The sequence below is a fragment of the Mustela putorius genome, unplaced genomic scaffold (assembly GCF_011764305.1).
Source record: "Mustela putorius furo isolate JIRA1106 unplaced genomic scaffold, ASM1176430v1.1 tig00003871_pilon_pilon_pilon, whole genome shotgun sequence".
Taxonomy (NCBI): domain Eukaryota; kingdom Metazoa; phylum Chordata; class Mammalia; order Carnivora; family Mustelidae; genus Mustela; species Mustela putorius.
This window is the reverse complement of record NW_025422023.1, coordinates 13,040,340-13,060,553: the sequence shown is the minus strand read 5'-3', so window position 1 is coordinate 13,060,553 and position 20,214 is coordinate 13,040,340. Positions and strand designations below refer to the sequence as shown.

General features: G+C 34.5%; 1 protein-coding gene across 3 annotated transcripts in view; it reads left to right on the top strand.

Moving 5' to 3' along the window:
* Positions 1-20,214, top strand: part of TBCK (TBC1 domain containing kinase) — a 213,846-nt gene that overhangs the window by 177,553 nt on the left and 16,079 nt on the right. For all 3 annotated transcript variants that reach the window (XM_004748121.2, XM_004748122.2, XM_004748123.3), the window contains exons 24-25: positions 5,593-5,768; positions 17,386-17,545. In XM_004748121.2, coding sequence (XP_004748178.1) covers positions 5,593-5,768; positions 17,386-17,545 — 336 coding nt within the window. The remainder of the gene's footprint in view (positions 1-5,592; positions 5,769-17,385; positions 17,546-20,214) is intronic.

Here is a 20,214-nt window from a genome sequence, read left to right as displayed (position 1 = left end):
CAAAAGGTTAGTAAAAGTTTTAGGACCCATTGCTGGTTGAAAATCTATTAGAAATAAGGTCACAGGGTCCTAGAGCTAATAGAAGCATAAGATATCTGCTCCTTTATTTTATACACAAGAAAACTGTGGCCAAGAGAGATGAAATATCTCCAAAATGAAACTACATATAAAAAGAAGAATCACTCTCTTCATATAAATTTAGCTTATATGTAATTTTCCAGGAACACATCTGGAAAAATTTTAGCAAAAAATCCCTAATCACCGAAAGAATTTCTATCTCTACTCTTCTTTGTGTTTCATATTCATATACATTATCTCTCTTATTTGAGGGAGAAAAAATATTCTATCTAGTGTGAGAGCTATATTATGCAGCTTCCAGAGCGTGACAGTTTTATTTCAAACTCCATTTCAGATACTGTATTTCTGTATCTTGGAAATAATAACCCCTCCCTTTTCTCTCTTAAAACATGAAAGAGAAACGGAAACACCAAAATGCCACAGAAACAATTTATTGCTTTAAATATATAGATAAAAATATCTTTGTAGATTGATAATGTTTTCAAAGGTCATTTTTCTTTAAATTCCTTTGAGAATGATAGTTAATGTCTGCCTGTGCCATTTGTAAAAATGGGTCCCTCTTCATACAAAAGTTCAAAATATCTAACACTATGAAAGCAAGCAGTCTCTTTATTGTAGACATATGCAATAATAAGAATTGATGGGTAGTACCCTAAAAAAATCTTAACTTCAGGTATTTCTAAGCCTTAGTAATAGTTTATGTAATTTAATTTTTTCAGCAGTGTATAGATGTGCCTACTAAAACTAGGATTTTTTTCCTGCCATTTTTTCCTTCTTTCTTCAAATTGTTTATCTTTTGTCATAACGTAAACTATAATTTTTATGTTGATGATTCCAGAAATATAACTATAGCCATGACTTCTCTCAAACACCAGTTTCTATCTCTAACTGCCTTCTCAATGCTTCATCTTTAGTAGACCCTATGCAACCTTGATTTCATATTCCCAAGTCAGAAATTTCTTTACCTTATTTACTATTTGCCTCTGTTAAACATCTTTTTTTCCTAATCACCCATATCCAAAATTTAAGAACCACCATTTACCCGTCCCTTTCCTTTCCTTTCTTTGTTGTTGTTGTTTTTTTTTTTAAGATTTTATTTACCCATTTGAGAGAGAGATTGAGAGAGAGCATGAGAGGAGAGAAGGTCAGAGGGAGAAGCAGACTCCCTGTGGAGCTGGGAGCCCGATGCAGGACTGGATCCTTAGACTCCAGGATCATGACCTGAGCCAAAGGCAGTCGCTTAACCAACCATGCCACCCAGACACCCCTCCTTTATTTATTCTATATTTTCTCTAGTGTTTTTCATATGTCTTCTTTTTTTTTATTTAGCCTTTCATGAATACACCCAAGTGTACTGAGTAGTGACTGGGTTCTAAACTTTTTGCTAGGTAGTGGAAGTAAAAAACAAAACTAGTCCTGCTCCCTGTTTTCACAGAGTTCATGGCTTCTGGAAGAGATCATCATCAAAATGAGGCAGACACTGTAAACCTGAGAAATTCTGGTTAGATACTTGTGAACTCAACTGTTAAAAAAAAAAAAAATTCTTCCAAAATGAAAATAGCATCCTGACTAAAATTTCTGCCCCATTTATTCCAGGCTGAATTGAAGAAATAATGGATTTTTAATGAGACTAGTTTTATTCAGCATATCTCCTCGAGGTAGAACCGAAATCCTAGAAATAGAATCAAAACACCTTTCCAATGTGTGTGCGAGAATGTCTTTACACAGAATTTGCGTGAAAAACCCAGTTCTTCACTTGGCCAACTCCTAGTCATCCTTTTTTATTCTCAACACAAATCTTACCGTTTCAAAGAAGTGTTCCCAAATTGTCTACTTTCTCCTAGACAAGTGAATCATTTCTTCTTCTGCATCATGACAGAAACCAAGTTTCAGTGATTTCAGGAGTGACTGGTAAAATAGTAGCTAAACAAGGACTCACCCTTGGAAAGTAATTGTATTATTTATTATATTTTGTTTTACTATATCTTTCACTGTGGATGAGAGAGAATTGGACAAGAAAAAATAGTAGAAAGGGAAAGACTAAAGGGAAATAGAGGAGAGTGGATAAAGCAAAGCTCCCCATTTACAATGTCATCATTCTAAAGAATCATAAAATTCACTTTCTAACAAGTCTTGCTGGTTGTCATTTTTCCCATCTTTATTTCATCCTTCAAAATACAGCCAAATTAATCTCCCTGAGATATTGCTGTTAATGTGACACATTCGTTCAGAAATCCTACAGTAATTACCTATTTGTGATAGCCTCAAGCTTCTTCATCTTTCAGAGCCTTCAAGGTCTGTTCCCTACCCACCTATTCATTACTATTTTCTTCTAATTCCCAGCCTGAGTGCTCAGCTCAGTAAGGGAGTCTAACTCCAAGGTCTGTGGTCTCCTGCCTATAGACAGGTTTAATTCATAAAGGGCTTTACATGCTATACTAAGGAATTCTGGGTTTATTCTATCCATGTCTGGAAGCCATTGAGGTGTTTTTAATTATAAAAGTTACATGATCAGATTTTTATCTCAAATCAGCAGGGTTTAGATAAGTAGAAAAGAGAAGAGAGTGGTGTGTAAGTGAATAACTCTAAGAGTTCTAAAGTGTGAATGAACAAAGAAATGTTTATTGAGTACTTACTAAGTACCACACATTGTAAGTGGAATACATTAATAAGCAAAACAAAGATACTCATTCTTATAGAACTTATAATCAATAGGTGTGAATAAGACAATGTACAGACTAGTCTTACTGACCCGAGGACCCATATCTCTGTCTCTCTCTCTCTCCAATAAATAAATAAAATCTATAAATAAATAAATAAATAAATAGATTTTTGTCTGCTGTCCATAAACAACGTCCCATGAATTTGAAACCCAGTCACACAGGAAAATCCCAATGTCAATAATACTAAATGAAACAAAAGTACAGAGGTTTTATTTTTATACTTTAAAAATATACTTATATTTTTATTTTTATAAGTAGAAATTGCACAATAAATAGTAAAATTGCATATAAGATTGTCTTAATAGAAGAGAAACTAGGTTCTGAAAATTTTTGGTATTTATTTTCTTCGTAAAGCAAAGTAGTACAATTTATCCTAAATCTGATTTATTAATCTCTTAAAATTAATTTGCAGAGGAATTTGCATGTCTTATTAAAGTTCTTCACTGATAGGGGCACCTGAGTGGTTCAGTGGGTTAAAGCCTCTGACTTTGGCTCCGGTCATGATCTCAGGGTTCTGAGATCAAGCTCCACATCAGGCTCTCTGCTCAGCAGGGAGCCTGCTTCCCTTCCCCTCTCTCTGCCTACTTGTAATCTCTATCTGCCAAATAAATAAAATCTTTAAAGTTCTTCACTGATATATACACTCTCAAAAGTTCAGAAAGTTATGAATTTGTCAGTGATTCCTCTCTTCTTCTGCTTTTACCATTACGTGTAACAATTGCTCTTTCCCTTGAGAAACTCCTTATACATGATATATTTGATTGGAACCAATGCCAAGGTCAGATCTTTCTTAAATCAGTTCTTCATAGAGAATACGCTGGTCAAATTCTCTGTCAGATTCTCTTCTTCATCAGGCAGGGCACATATTTCATTCAGACAAAACCTCTTTTTGAAATGCTGCATTCATCACTAAATGACTAAAAGCAGAACTAGGGTAATCAAAAGTTCTTTATTTTATCTTCATAAATGTGCAACTTCATGTGAAGACTGGGAAAAATACTTACTGAGATTACAACCTAACAAAAAAGGAGATGGAAGCATTGATTGTAAGGCTAGCTGATTTTAAAATTCTTTTATCTTTTTGAAGCATTTTTAATCTCAGAATATTTAAGTAGATTTCATTCTTAATATTAAAAAAATAGAATGTCTAATGTCTATCTTTTATTAAGAGCCATAAACCCACAAAGCTTAGCAATTTCCATTCCTATTTAAAAACTAGTGAGGGCACCTCGGTGGCTCAGTGGGTTAAGCCGCTGCCTTCGGCTCGGGTCATGATCTCAGGGTCCTGGGATCGAGTCCCGCATCGGGCTCTCTGCTCAGCAGGGAGCCTGCTTCCTCCTCTCTCTCTCTCTGCCTGCCTCTATGCCTACTTGTGATCTCTCTCTGTCAAATAAAATAAATAAAAAATCTTAAAAGAAATTAAAAAAAATAAATAAAATAAAAACTAATGAAGTGGGAGAAAATGTGTTTTACCACTGAAGAATTTATGCCATAGTCAGGGAAACCCAAAGGTTGAGAGCTCAAATTGAAACTACAACCAAAAACTTTTTTTTCAAAATAGGTCTGTCTGAATTGCTGGTTATGGGGGCAGGGAGGGGAGAGCGGGGGGGGGGGTGGGGTGGAGCACAGGATGGGTTAAATAAGTGATGGGCATTAAGGAACGCCCTTGTAGTGATGAGCCCTGGGTGTTGTATAGGAGTGTTGAATCACTATATTCTACACCTGAAACTAATATTACACTGTATGTTAACTAACTAGAATTTAAATAAAAGCTTTAAAAAAAAAGTTGGTCTGATAAATGATCCATATGCTTTGTTCTCTCCTGCATAGAAATTCTAAATTGGAAATTCTAAATGTATCCTACAATGGAACTGTGAAAACAGAGAAAATGAGTAAATGAGATAATAAGCTCAGTTTTGAAAACTTAAGCATATAAATATGTTTTTTTCTTTTCAACCCCAGTGTTTTCAATCAAGTGAATATTGAAAGTTCTTAAATTCTCAAGTTACGGTAAATAAGTTTTCAGGAGTGACTACTAGTGCTCCATAAATTTAGTTTGAATTGAGTTGATTTGTATTGAATTGCCTTTTATGGAGGTAGGAAATTCCCTCTCCCTACTAAGTAACGGAGAGAACAGTTGTAAACAGCCCTTAGTCTGAATCAGTCTTACACCATATAATAGTCGCATGGACCAAAGCACTGGTTTGATTGTCTGGAGTCTGATTTTAATTCCTTCACAAGTAAGATACATTGTCATTTTTGTTTACTAACACTAAGAAAGTGTTATGTTTCTTGCATTCATCTCTGAAAATCTAATTTCTGCTCAACTATCCATATGGGACATAAATTATGTTATAAAAGTCTAATATGTATATTAGTACCAGGTTCTTTAATTAGCATGTATACTGAGTTACAATGCAATTTCTTATATTACCAGAGTTTTAATTAATGTGAATCACAATTGTAATTATGCTTGAAGAAAAGTGAAATGTACTTAAAGGAACTGTCTTTAAAGATACACAGTACTCTCATAAGGAAAAGTCTGCCTCATCTCATTGTATCAAATTTGAGCCAGGAGCTCAAGAACAATGCTTTCCTCTGTGAATAAGTAAACCTCAGTAGTAAGGAATACAGTTACACAGTAGACCACTAAAGTGAGATTCAGTTTCCTGTTCTCCTGTATGCTGTAATGACTGATATCAAGAGCCTACAAATATTCTGTATTGGCTATAGTTTCTTTCTCTATAGAGTATTATTCTCAATATTTGTGTTGTTTGTATATTTTTTTCAGTCAAGAGAATCTATCCCATTAAATGACCTAAAATCAGAAGTATCACCCCGGATTTCAGCAGAGGACCTGATTGACTTGTGTGAACTCACAGTGACAGGCCATTTCAAAACACCCCCCAAGAAGACAAAGTCCAGTAAACCAAAGCTCCTGGTAGTTGACATCCGGAATAGTGAAGAGTATCCTTTTCACATGTGGTTTTAAATGATGGTACTGCCTTACTCATACTGTTTCCTTTCCATTTTGAGGGTGTATGGTAAAAACAACATATCTGGGATTCCTCTTAATTCAGATAGCTAAATTCAGATAGCTAAGTAACTCTCAAAGTAGATGTCAGAATAGACTTGCATAATACATAGTAACATTGCATGACCTTAAAATGCTTCCCAAATAACACCAGAATATTGGGACATTTTCTTGGTTTTCAGTTTTTCTAGTGTTCTTGGGGGTATTTGAATCCTTCTTGCTATAGATAAAATTTGGGGGGAAAAGAACAATATTTAACTGGTCTATTTCATACCCTAGAAAAAGAGATTGATAGATCTCAAATTTGAACTTGTATTTATTATAATTTTCTTAATATGGTCTTTAGAGAATATATTAAAGTATTTTTTACTGACATTTTACTATTAAATGTACCATAACTTCTTGGGATTTTGCTTGGCATTAAAGTATAAACAGTTACAAAATAGTAGTTTAATCTTTCTGCTTATCTCTTCATCTGTCAGATTCTCATGAAGCATACCTTGATTCTCTATACTCTAGAATCTAGGTAAATGATTTTCAAAAATTTTTAACAGGAGACAAACCATAAGTGACTCTTAATCTCACAGGATAACTCCTTTTAAAATAAATTCTTTCTCAGAAATTCATTGTATAAAATATAAATGATAAGTTTTAAGTGATTTTCTTCATAAGTTATTATTTATATCATTTATTAACTATAAATGAGAGTTATATGAAAATAAGTGTTAATAGATTAGTGGTTTCTTTTATGCTAAAATTGGCATATGAGTTTTCATGTGCCTATTTGCAATCACAATTTTTGAAATGAAACTTTTAAAATGAAATTTAAACTGCACATTAATGAACTCCTGAAGCAATCCATAGAATCTTAGATTACTAAGAATATAGTTTGGGAGACTGATATTTCAAAGGATATATCCCCCACCTTTTTGTTAAAATTTACTACTTTTTATTTTCCCTCACTTGTGAAAGACTACTGAGTTTGGAGAGAGCCTAAATGTTTATGTCCCTCGTTGTTAGGTTTTCGGGGATATTTGGAAGTTCCTTAGCAGAAGAGATGAGTGGATTCCCAAAAGAAGCATTAAATTCCAGTTGGCAGATCCAGGAACTCGTGCTGTAAAAATTCTTATCTGTTATTTCAAGGGTTTAAAATACATTTAATTTTTTAACTTTTTAGCTTGTTTCTTTTGGTTGAAACTTTAGTCATAGTCTCTTGTAAAGCCATCAAAAAGTATAACATTATACTGCCCTATTTTAATTTTATTTTTTAAAGATTTATTTAATTTAGAGACAGAGAGAGAAGGGAGGGGCAGAGGGAAAGATCTCCAAATGAAATGAATTTCCCACTGAGTGTGCAGCCTGAGGTAGTCCTCCATCCCAGGACCCATGAGATCACAACCTGAGCCAAAACCAAGAGTCATATACTCAACTGACTGAGCCATCCAGGCTCCCCATCCTGTTTTAATTTTGAAGATTACTTCTAAAATAATTAAATAGCTTATATACACATCACTTACTTCCTTTCAAATAATTTAAAAAGCTAGTTGAAATTTTAAAATACACACAATATGAGAGTGACATTCAGTCCAAAGTTTTTCAAACCTCATAGGCTGATTTTTAAGTTACTACTCTCTTTTATTTTCTTCAGGATAAATATAAATAGAACACTAGAAAGCAGAGCAGCTAGCCTGATCATTGTTCTCTGATGAGTATGGGTGAGTTGCCTAATATAGGAATGCCTTTATGTCATCTGACAATACCTGGCTCATAGTTGCAACTGGATAGAGACCTGGATTGATTGTTTTAGTCTTTATAATCACATGCTGAATGAAGAGAATCAGTAATGCTTTGTGCTATTTTGGGGGAGTCCCGAGGGAAGAAAGAAAAATAAAGTCACCCATCATTTATAATCCTCCCAAAGGACCCAAATTGTGAAATTCTCTAAGCCCCCTTTTGAAAGCCTACTTTAAAACCAAAGTGTTCTTAAGTTGTGTTATTTATCCTCACAACTTTCCTAAGTTGTGGGTTTGGTTTTTTTTTCCAGTATCCTCTTATCTTATCCCATACCTGCTTTATCTCACCTCTAAATACCAACTCTTGGCCCCTGTGTATCAATCACAGTGCTTTGAGGAGAACCACAAGCTAAGCTCATTGGGTGTCATTAAGTCTTTTCTAGTACCAAGAACACAGTGAAGAATGGAGAGCTGTGGGTTCTAAGAATCCTTTTCAGTGAAGTATCCAAACTACCTGCCTATGGCCTTCCAAGGCTAAAAAACCTTTTATAATCTCTAATGATGCATTTGATTACATTATGAGGAAATAAGTAACATTTTCTTCTACTAATCTTAAATTCTGTTCTCAAGGAATTAAAGGCAACAGAAAAGTGTGTTTCATGGTAATTACGAGATTTATTAATTTAGTACTTCAAATTAATATATTAGAATGTGATGGTTGATTTTATTTAGATGTCATCATTAATAACAACCAATGAATAGCGTTTGTTATATTGATGTATGTTTCCTCCAAACCCACTTTGTTGACTTTTTAATCATGAATGGTGTTGAATTTTATCAAATGCTTTTTCTGCATCTCTTGAGAAGATCATATGATTTTTATCCTTCGTTTTGTTGATGTAGTGAATCATGTTGATTGATTTGCAATTATTGAATGACACTTGCTCTCCCAGAATAAATCTCACTTGAGAAAATGGAACTATTTTGAATATTGGAAAGCAAAGTTAGAATATTTTGAGGGAATCATGTTAGAAAGGCTTTTTTCTACCAACTGACTTACTTTAATGCCTTAAAAATATTCTTCTATTGGGGCACCTGGGTGGCTCAGTCAGTTAAGAATCTGACTCTTGATTTCAGCTCAGGTCATGATCTCAAGGGTTGTGAGATCAAGCCCCCCACAGGGCTCCACATTCAGCTCCTCAGGAGGTCTGCTTGAGATTCTCTCCCTCTGTGCTCCCCTCAACACATTTGTCTTGCTCTCTCATTCTCTCCCTGTCCCTCTCTTCCTCTCTAAAATAAATAAATCTTTTTTTTTTAATTCTTGTTAATTTTTCCCAAAAACTATCATTAGATTCTGGTGTTTTAAAACTTAACAAATGAAAGCCTATTATATTCCTTATAATATTTTTTAAAGGAATTATTTTTATAGAGTAGTTCTTAATTATGACCAAGGTAAATATTTGCAATTAAACTCTGGGATTTATGTGACTTTATCTCTCTGTTTATTAAATTAATAAGTATTTAATACTAGTGTACTTTTAAAATAATTTAATTTTTCCTTGCCAACAAAATGTAGTACTATATAGTAGAGAGAAAAACAAAAAACAACAAAGAAACTCTAACACCTTTTCCTTCTTCCAAAGAAAGTAAGTTATTTTTGAAGTGTCATCTGTAATATATTTCAAATTGTTTATAATCTCTGTATATAATTTTTATCCTCTATTTTGCTTTTATAATAAGATCATTTAGACAGGAAAATTTGGCTAACACAATTCTTATGTCTTCATATAGGTGAAAATTTTTTTGTAATTTGTTCTTTCAGGAGATTAAGAATCTAAAATTAAGTTTTATCTCATCTCATTTACCTTTGTAAAATAATTGAAATGATTATTTATGAAAGAGAGGGAAGCATTTACTTTTCAGCAAATTAAGTTACTGTCTACCAATGAATTTAAGAGTTAGCCTTAACCCTCTAGAACTCTCCTATGTGTATAAGGGAGTAAAAGCATCTTTTTCTTCTACCCTTCTAAGTTCTTGGTGGGCTTCTGTAAGAGAAGACAAATTGACAAGAGAAAAGCATACACATTTATTTAATATAAATTTTACATGACATGGGAGCCTTCGTAAGGAAATGAAGATCTGGAGAAGTGGTTAAACCTGAGAATTTTTATGGTAGGCTTGGTGAGGAGTAGACAGTAGCAAGAACACATGATAGGGCAAGAACATATGAGCTAAATTTAGTTAAGCTAAGGGAAATTTAGCAAGGCCTGTTTGTTCAGATTCCTTTTAGTGTCCCTCTGTCTTAAAGATAAGTATATCCCCATCCCCTGAGTATAGGGAGGGCATCCCTCAGTTGACAGTTTTATTTCTTGATTCAGGGAAAGGTCAGAAAGTCTTTTCTGCACATGCCATTTCTCAAAATTCCTTCAGTGTAAAATATTTTGTATACCAAGATGCCATATTTTGGGATATTATACCCTGAGCCCCATTATCTGAAATTCTGCTAAAGCTTTAGTTATTTAGCTTATAAGTATTCTCAGTTAAAATACAAATACCCTGTAAGAGGTAATATTTTAATCTATTATCAATTTTTGTGATAATGGGTAAGGAGAAGCATATCAACAATCTGAGGGAACTACCCCTAACTTCAGTAGGGCCCAGTAGTGCAAGTAAGGAATATAGAAAAGGAAAGCTGGAGAACATGAAGACAGACTTTACCCATGTGACAATAAAGACGTAATCCCAACTTACAAATGAGAAGGAAACCTAGAGATAATCTAATCTAAGTTCTTATTATTAGAGCTGAACAGTTAATGTCAGAGAAGCTAAATAGCTAAGTTTATGTTGAAATTGTATTTTATTTTTATAAGAAAGAAACATGAAATGTTCATCTAGGCAAAGATTTAAGTCAGTTTTATTGTTCTAATAAATTACAGGGATTTCAGATCAAACAATAATTACATATTTCTGACAAGAGATATTTTAATGAAATGAGCATTTGTAGAGATAGAGGTTACTCATAATACTTAAAAGTTAATTCACCAAAAACTACAGCTTTTGGAATACCATTCCAAAATGGTATTCAGCTAATATAACACAGCTTTCAAAAATAGAAAACAAAAATGGACCAAATAAAAAGAGCATTCTAAAAGCTATCATTAGAGTGGAACATTTTTTATACACAACTCTCAGGAACATACTAGAGGAACATTCAATAACCACAAAGTCTTGAGCAAAACAGTCAATGAGCTGGACCCAGAGACACAGAGCACTGCTGACTACAAACATTCTTTTCAAGCTTGCATGGAACACTTCTGAAAATTGACCACATGTAGGGCCAGAAAGCATATCTAAACATTTCAAAAGTTTAATATAATTCTATAAAGACAATGAAGCTTGGTTACTATCAATAACAAAAACATTAAAAATACAACATATGGTGGAAATATATAAACACATTTGAAACAATGTCAAACAACATACTGTAGTGCAAATTAAATATTTATGATTGAAAACTAACAAAATTGCTAATTATCCAAACTTTGTTAGAGATTCAGCTCTAATAATAAAGAGATAGCCGAAGTTTCCATAATAGAAGAAAGTCTGAAAAATGGGATGTGCATTTTAAAAAAGATTTATTTATGTAATTCAGAGAGAGAGAGAATCTCAAGTTGACTCCATGCTAATTGCAGAGCCCACCTGAGATCACCACCTGAGCAGAAACCAAGAGTTCCAAGCTGAACCAGTTGTTCCACCCAGGCACCCCTGGGCTATGCGTTTGGTTTGAGGTAGGAAAAGATTAATAAACTTGGGGGGACCTGGGTGGCTCAGTTAGTTCAGCCTCTCACTCTTGATCTCAGTCTAGTTATTGATCTCAGGGTCAGGGAATTCAAGCCCTGCCTTGGGTTCCATGTGGGTGTGGAGCCTTAAGACAGCCTCTCTCCACTGTCCTCACTCTTATTGTTCCAACATGAGATCCAACTGGGTTTAAAGAGTTAATAACCCATTGTGCTCAGGTTCTTATAGTCTCCAGTATTGCATCTCTGTATAAATTTCTCTAAGAGGAGTCCAGAAATTCCACTCCTCCATGGTACAATCTGCAGCCACACCAACAAAGGTCACAATCCAGATAATCTAAATAATCACACATGTGCTGGATTGAATCAAGGAATATCATCAATGTTCACAGAACAGCCAGGAGTGCCAGAGTCTTGAGAACCACGGGGCTCGGGGCCTGAAAACATGCTCAATCAGTGGAAATTCACTTCCTTCTGTCCTTTAATGCTCTCCTTGCCTCGGGGCCTTCCTTGCACCTAGCATCATGGAACTCAGATTCAGCCACACAATGACCAACACAAGTTGCCCTGTGAGGCACTGAGCAAACCCAGTAAGTGCATATTATAAAGGGGCAATAGAAAGTGTTTCTCATATAATGGCATAAATTTCACAAGTAATGTTAATAACTTCAAAGATAATACACAAGCCAAACTGTTGTTTTCTTTAATGGTTCTAAATAGAGTTTCAAATTTTCTAGAGCTCATATTAAAAGTAGTCTCAGTCATGTAAATGTGGCACCAACTGATATTATTTGTAAACAGAAATACTTTGAAGGAACCTTCTTCTCATATCCTTGAATTCAAGACTGAATTTTTTGCAGCCTTATTTGTAAAGCACTTACATTTTTTAATATCCAAATCTATAGGAGAAACAACTTCAGGCTTAAATTTTTTAATTTAAAAAACACATAAACTCAGTTGTTTTTATTATTATACCACATTATTCATCCTTAGTAAAATGCTAGTATTGCTCTGGTCTCTGTGTCCTGAAGAATTAGTTTCTAAAAATTTCTTCAAAATAATTTAGAGATACTTGTGTTCAGAGCAGAATAGATATTAAGGAGGTTTAGTAAGATTTTTTTCATCCCATTTTGGGTCTAGGTTCAAGCTACCTGAATTAAAATTTCTAGCTAGTTGTATTCCTATATCTCAATAGACCTTGTATAATATGGGAGTATATGGTGGTCACTCCTGGAATGTCTCTACTGTCTGAATTAATAGTGAGTTGTGAAGGTACATTAACTGTTGAAGAGCTCCCATTTTTCTGAGACCCACCCATTGCCCCAGTTCATGTAGTCTCGTTCAATCAACCAGTCAAGCCTGATTAATAACTTACTTGGCCAGGCAATGAGGAAACAGATTTAAGTCAGAACTCTTGCTGACAGGAGTTCATAGTCTTATGGCTGAGACCATTAAATAGATAATTACAATACAGTGTGAAATGGTCTATGTTTGAGGCACCCCCAGAAGGCCATGGAATATAAGGATGGTGACCCAAACTAGGTGATACCTGAGATGGGTCTTGAAAGAGAAATGGAAGTTACCCCAGGAATGAAGAGGAAAAGGACATTTAGACTGAAAAAAACAAAAACAAAAACAACAAAAAAAAAATACCATACTGTGTGATTGCACAGAGAGGGTGAGAAGGACAGATCGAGGAAATTTCAAGTACTCTGGATATACATGGCTAGAATACATGCGGGTAGAAAATGACACTACAGTAGGCAGCTTCAGTGGAGAATATAACATGCTAAGAAATTTGAGTTTTATTCCAAAGACTATGAGAAAGCATTAAAGAATTTTAATCAGATAAATAGCATGCTCACATTTGTACTTTGTAGGGATTAGTGCAGTATGAAACAAGATAAGAGTGGAGGTAATGGTGCAGGCAGGACCAGAAGGATGGAATCACCCAGAGATTTGATATGCATAAACATTTCTCTGTATTTGCAATCAAAAAGGGTGGGATCTCTAGCTTTGCCCTAAAATACATCAGTTTTGGTAAACCCTTTGGGTCAATACCCATGCTGGAGAAAAATCCAGAGAAATGCCTTTTATCGTTGTTTCTTTCCCTTTTCTCATACTAGGAATTTAAAAAAGATAATTTTGGATCATGCCACTTGATCTATTGGTGGGTGCTGGTGCCACTAGCTAGGAAGCCAGGATATATTTAACATATTTGATGCTGACCCAAGTTATTCTAGGTTTGACATAATTCTGAAATTCATTTACTCAGCAAATACATAAGCACTGTATTGAAGCATTATAAGAGTCCATAGATGAGATAAATACAGATCCTGTAAATTGTTTAAAGTCTTGATGGAAGTCAAGTACATTAGCATTAGCGTGTTTTATACAAGGTCAAATTGCTATCATGAAAGGTGTGCAGATACTATAGGAAGGGAAATTTTCATGGAGGAAACACTTAAAGAATGGGTAACATTTGAACACTCAAAAAAACTGGAGAAAGGATATCTAGGCAGAGAAAGCTGCAGGAGTGAGGCAGCACATATACTGGAAACAGTGGTTGACTTGGTTTGGTTGGTAGTCATGAGGGCTCAACTGAGAAAATTGGGCAGCCATAAAAGGTTTCTCAATAAGGACGTGAATAATCAGAACTTCGTTTTTAAATTTTTAATCTAACAATATTGTGAATAAAATGGATTTCCAAGAGAAAAGATAAGAGCTGAAGGAAACAAAAAACTACCACAATAGTCTGCACTCAAAAGAATTAGTGTGTGAAATAGATAAGTGGTCATGGGAATAGATATAGGAGAATGGGATTTATTAGTGCTCTAGAATGTTGGATGTTGCCACTGATGAGGTTTAAACTGATTTGGTGGATGATGATGCCATTCAAAGGAAGCAGCAACAGATTTAGCAAGAAGAAATAGCAATCTCTAAAGATATAGTTTTATATTAATTTAACTATTTAGTTACATTATATATGAGGAAACTATGTGCTTAATTCCATATTCTCTTTTGGCTATTGATATACTAAATCTATAGCCTTTACTGTTGACTCTATAACATTAATTATAATTAGTTAACATAGCAACCGAACAAGCCCACAAAGTGGTCTGATGAAATGCTCATGTACTTCGTATATAGAGGTATGAAGTCACCAAGTGTGGTACCCAACAAAAATGCCCTGCTCTTTTAGGGTTTAGAAAAATATAAGATTGTTTCTCTGTTACATTTTGAGCTGTTGGATATTTTAAGGCAATTATTAAATCATTTTGTCAATCTCATTCTTCTCTGCTATTTGCCAGTAACATAGTTAAGTATAGATATTTAGAGGTTTGACCACACTAAGAGCATTCATGCTTACCTAATCTTATTTGCACTAGAATTTTACAACAAGCGTGTTCTTGGATGAGTGCTTTTAAATGTTTTCCAAGACTTTTTGAACTAAATTAGGGAGAGGGGAAGTATGGCTTAAAGTTTTGTTTCTGTTGTGCCTTATCTTTCGAAATGTTAAGATAGCTGAGAAAGGGATTGGGATAGTTTTTGCACTTTGGATTATAATTTTCTTATTCCCAAAAAAATCTCTGCTGCCATCATATTTTGTCAAGCATTTTAACATTTAATATAGTTTTTTTAATCTATATATATATTTTTAAATCTAATGAGTTTGGAGGGGGATATTATTTGCTTGTAGCATAACACTTTAAAACCCTATGGCCCTTCCATTTTTTAAAAAAAGTCTAGAGGAAATGCCTCTATTGAGCACATAAACTATAAAGCACAGCCAACAGAAAATTGTAGGACAGTAACAAGTTTAACATTCTTCTTGAAATGTTTATCTCTTCAACCACCCTGTCCCACCTCCATTCCATCCCTTAGCCTAATTAAGTTTTGTCAATTCTGATTTTAACTTAACTTTATCACTTGCTTTCTCAGTGAAAACCTTCCCTGTCCTCCCCAAGTTGATATAATCTATCAGAGTATTCTATCCATCTCTTTCAGAATAGCTTTCATAGTTATTTTATGTTTATTTGAAGAGTTATTTGATTAATGGTAACATTTAAGAATGTCTTCCTCAGGACACCTGGGTGGCTCAGTTCGTTAAGTTGGTTAAGACCTAATTTGGCTAAGACCTGCCTTTGGTGCAGGTCATGATTTCAGGGTCCCAGGATGGAGCCTACCTTGGGCTCCCTGCTCAGCAGAGAACCTACTTCTCCCTTTCCCTCTGCCTCTCCACACTACTTGTGTACACGTTCACTCTCATTCTCTCCCGCTCCCTCTCTCTCAACCTGTCGAAAATAAATAAATAAAAATATAAAAAAAAAAAGTCTTCCTCCATATACTCCATGAAGAATCATCTTTTTAATTGTACTGTTAAATTATTCGGTGGGGAAAAAAAAGTTATTTGGTGGGGGATAGGGATATGTGTATATTTTTTCTTTCTTTTTTTTTTTTTTAAGATATATGGGCCTTTATTTTCAAAATTACTGTGGCAAACTTGGAAAGTTCAGGAAGCACAATGTGTAAAACATTATGGCATTTATTGGCAGGAACAGATATTATTGACAGATAATAAATAATAACATTAAGTGGGATCTCACATTTCAAACAAATTTAAATACCTTGAAAATAATTAGAAGACTAAGTTCATAATTATTATTTAATACCTCTCTGGTTTTATCATCTACCACTTCTTGAAATATACTATGGCTTAGTAAGGGGCATATATTTTTCTTTAAGATCATATGATATTACTAAATATTTTAAATTAATTTATTATTTTAATTCCAAAACTAAAATACTCAATGAAACCATAAGAACCCTTCTAAAGTGCAAATATAAGAACACTTGAGAAATAGCCCACAACAAAAGGGTTTCCAATCAATGCTAATGACCTAACAACTCTAAAGAGAGTCCTGTTTAGCAGTCACTTGCCCTAAGTAGATAGGTTTTAGTTATCAACTTAGATCAGAGAACTTCTGATTGACTATATTACTCTCAGAGCTGTAAAATAATCATGGTTTTAGTAATGAACTAAAAGCCATAAATATTGTGCAACCCCCAGGACTGACATTGATTTGCTGCATCCTGATCCCTTTTGCAATACTTCATTTAATCACAAATGCCTTCTTTGTTTTTGTTTTTGTTTTTTTAAGATTTTTTTATTTATTTGACACACAGAGAGAGAGCACAAGCAGGGGGAGGGAGAAGCAGGTTCTTCCCGACTGAGGAGCCTGATGCAGGGCTCAGTCCCAGGACCCAGAGATCATGACCAGAGCCCAAGGCAAATACTTAACCAACTGAGCCATCCAGGTGCCCCTCAGGAAAATCTTCTTTAAATTTTCCACTCATCTTCTTCCTTTCTTCTTTCCATTCTGTTTTCATATTTAACTTTTTTTTCTTAGCAGTACCTTGCTTCATTTAGATAAAATACTCACGTGAGCATTCAAGATGTTAAAAACCATCAAAAGTTCAGGGAGGGAAAAAAACAAAAACCAGAAGTAAAACCAAATGAATTACTGAAGTAATAATTAGTAAAAGCTTATTATGTGCATGCTAAAGAACATAGTCTACAAGTTAGGAGCACTCAAAACAAAAAGATGGACTGAGCCTCAAGGGTCTATTATTATAAAGAAGCTTATATGATGTGGAGGTAATAACTATTTTTCAGTTTAGTTACAATATTAGAATTTTCCTAAATGAGAGCAAATTGGTTAGGGGTTATCTCATATCAATTTGAGGCAACAATTTATGTTTTGTTTATGATTTTCAGAGGCATGAGCAAGGAGTGACCATTGTTAAGTTGGCTTCACTTGTCTTGCAAAATAAGCCAAATTAAACTTTGCTTGTATGACTAAACTACTTTTGCCTGCTCAGGGAATTTTTAAATCTGGTCTCTGTTTGTGTTTGATTTTCAACCTACTATCTTCTGCGAATCAATTCCCTCTGTGAGTTTCCCTCACGCACTCAAGTCTACACACAAATAAATGTTTTCCTTAATCTTTCCTTCTCAGTTTTATTCGGGGTCATATTTCAGGCAGCATCAACATTCCATTTAGTGCTGCCTTCACTGCAGAAGGGGAACTTACCCAGGGCCCTTTTACTGCTGTGCTCCAGAGCTTCAAAGGGAAGGTCATTGTCATCGTGGGGCATGTGGCAAAGCACACAGCAGAGGTAAGTAGACTTAGAAATGGCATATGAACATAATGATGTATTGTCTGCATGTCTATCATAATGGTTTGTCTAAGAGTATATTTCTTTAGGAGTTGGTCACAAATCAAATGAGCTTTGAAGTTCTGACTATATTCCTACATTGAAGAGTTTGCTCACCTTTTCCCAGTAAAAGAATTAACATTTCTCCTCAGTGTGCAATATGAAGATCAGTAATAAACTTAGAAAGAGCCAAATGACAGCCAAAGACGTTTTTGCTTTTGTTTTTGAACTTCTTTCTGAAAATTGCACAGAAGTAGCTTCAGTTCCTTCCATGGGAGAAGCACACTGAGGCTTGATTGGGAGCTCTGAAAGCTGATCATGATAGAATTTATTGGATCTGGGGATTTTGTTTACTATAGCCTCAAAGCTTTTTGATGATAGAGAATTCAGGAAGAATATCAACTTTCAGATATGAGGAATATATGAAGAAATAAGTCTTCCCTCTTCCCTAACTATGTTCTTAGCAAATTGAGTATAAAACAAAGAATAGCTTATGGAGGTCAAAAATATCAGTTATTTTTTATAAGAGATAAGTTGGAGAATATAGTTTGTTCTCTCTTTATCTCTCTGGCAAATAAATAAATCTTTTTAAAATGAATAAATAATCAATTACAAAGCATCTGTCATTTGTTATATGCAAAACCTATAACATGCTATAATCTATCATAATGAAAATAAATTTAAAAGTTCAAAATATGAAGGAAATCTGGAAGCATGAATATAGTTAAGTAATAACAATATATGATAAGAAAAGTAATACATGAAGAGCCATCACATTATGAATAAATTAGCCAATGTCTTCAAACTGCATGGTCATTAGTGCTTATAGACAACAATGACTGAACAGATTGTATATTCAGCTATTCATGCTTCAGTCCAACATCAGGAAATTATTTTTGAGAAACAAATTAAGTATTTGTATAGAGATGTATCTTAAAAATTTTTCTCACCATGGGACTAGAAAGAACTTCAGTTATTTATTTGCTTATGCTGTTCCATCATCTTTTTATCTACTCTTCAGATCTGTATGACTTTACTAATGCTTCCCCACCACCACTGTATAGAAGCATCTCAATTTAAAATCTGTTTACTGGAATTCTATGTATCCATGGTTGTGGATAGGCTTTATTTGCTCCACCTTTATTGGATCTCCACACTTCTTCACCCTGTTCTCTGCCTCAGGAGGCTGGCTTCCATGTTCTCTGGCTTCAAGCTATTGAGCTAATGGGGAGTTCTGACAAGTTACCAGAGGGAAATAGTCAAGAATATTTATCCCCCTGTATTCTTCACTCAAAAATTATCTCAAGTTTGCTATATTCTTCTATTGAAGGTTAACACTTGTCTCCAGAAAGCCTTCTCTAACTACTCCCTTTTTCCAGCTGCTAATTTCTTTGGCTCTAAGGATGAAGAAAATATGCAAATGACCAATAAGCCCATGAAAAGATACTTGACATCATTGGTCTTTAGTGAAATGCAAATCAAAACCACAGTGAGATACCACCCAACTGTTGGCAAGGATATGGAGAAATTGAAAAGAAATTCTAGGCTGGTAGGAATGTAAAATGATGCACCTTCTATTGAAATCACTTTAGGAGTTTGGCAATTCCTTCAAAACATAAATGTAGTATTACATTATGACCAGCAATTCCATTCTTATGTAAATACCCAACAAAATAGAAAACAAGAGCTCAAACAGATCATACTTGTATGCCAGTGTCTATAGCACCACTATAGCCAAAAGGTAGAATCAACCCAAGTATCTATCAACAGATGAATGAATAAACAGAATGTGGTATAAACAGAATGTGGTACATATAGTGTAATATTATTCAGCCTTAAAAAAGAATGAAGTTCTGATATATGCTACAACATGGATGAACCGTAAAAACATCATGATAAGTTGGAATAAGCCAAACACTAAAGGACAAATATTCTTTGATTCCACTTAAATGGGCCATCTAGAATAGGCAAATTCATGGAGACAGAAAGTAAATTAGTGTTCTAATGGGCTGAGAGAGGAGAGAATGGGAGTTTTTCTTAATCCGTACAGAGTTTCTCTTTGGGATGATAAGAAATTTTGGAAATAACTACTGGTGACAATTGTACACTATTGTGAATATACCCAATGCCACTGAATTGTACACCTAAAAATGGTTAAAATAGCAATTTTTGAAAAGTTCGAGGGTTTAATATGTTCAGACTATCCTACTGTCACAGTTCATCTGAGCCCTACAATTTTTGGTCATACAGTAGTATAGATTCTTTCATAAGAGCTCTTCTGATCAGGGCTCATCTTTTTCCCTTGTTAGTATTGAAACACACACACATGCGCGTGTGTGTGCACACACTCACACACGTGATTTTCAAGCAAGTAAGGTTTTCTTCTGAGTTGAAATCAGTGCACTGCAGCTGGCAGAGTCCTATTTTGAAAGATTAAGAGAGTCCCAGTTGAATACTGTGAAAAGGAAGTAGAGGTGCCAATTCTAGTTAGCATAGTTACAGATTATCTTTGCAAAAGTTTATGGTTTCTGTGCCAAACCCATATTTGGACTAGGGAATTTTTTACTCACGAAACAGTAGATGCTGATGTAATTTTCCCAATTTTACATCTTCTGTTACAATCTAATAAA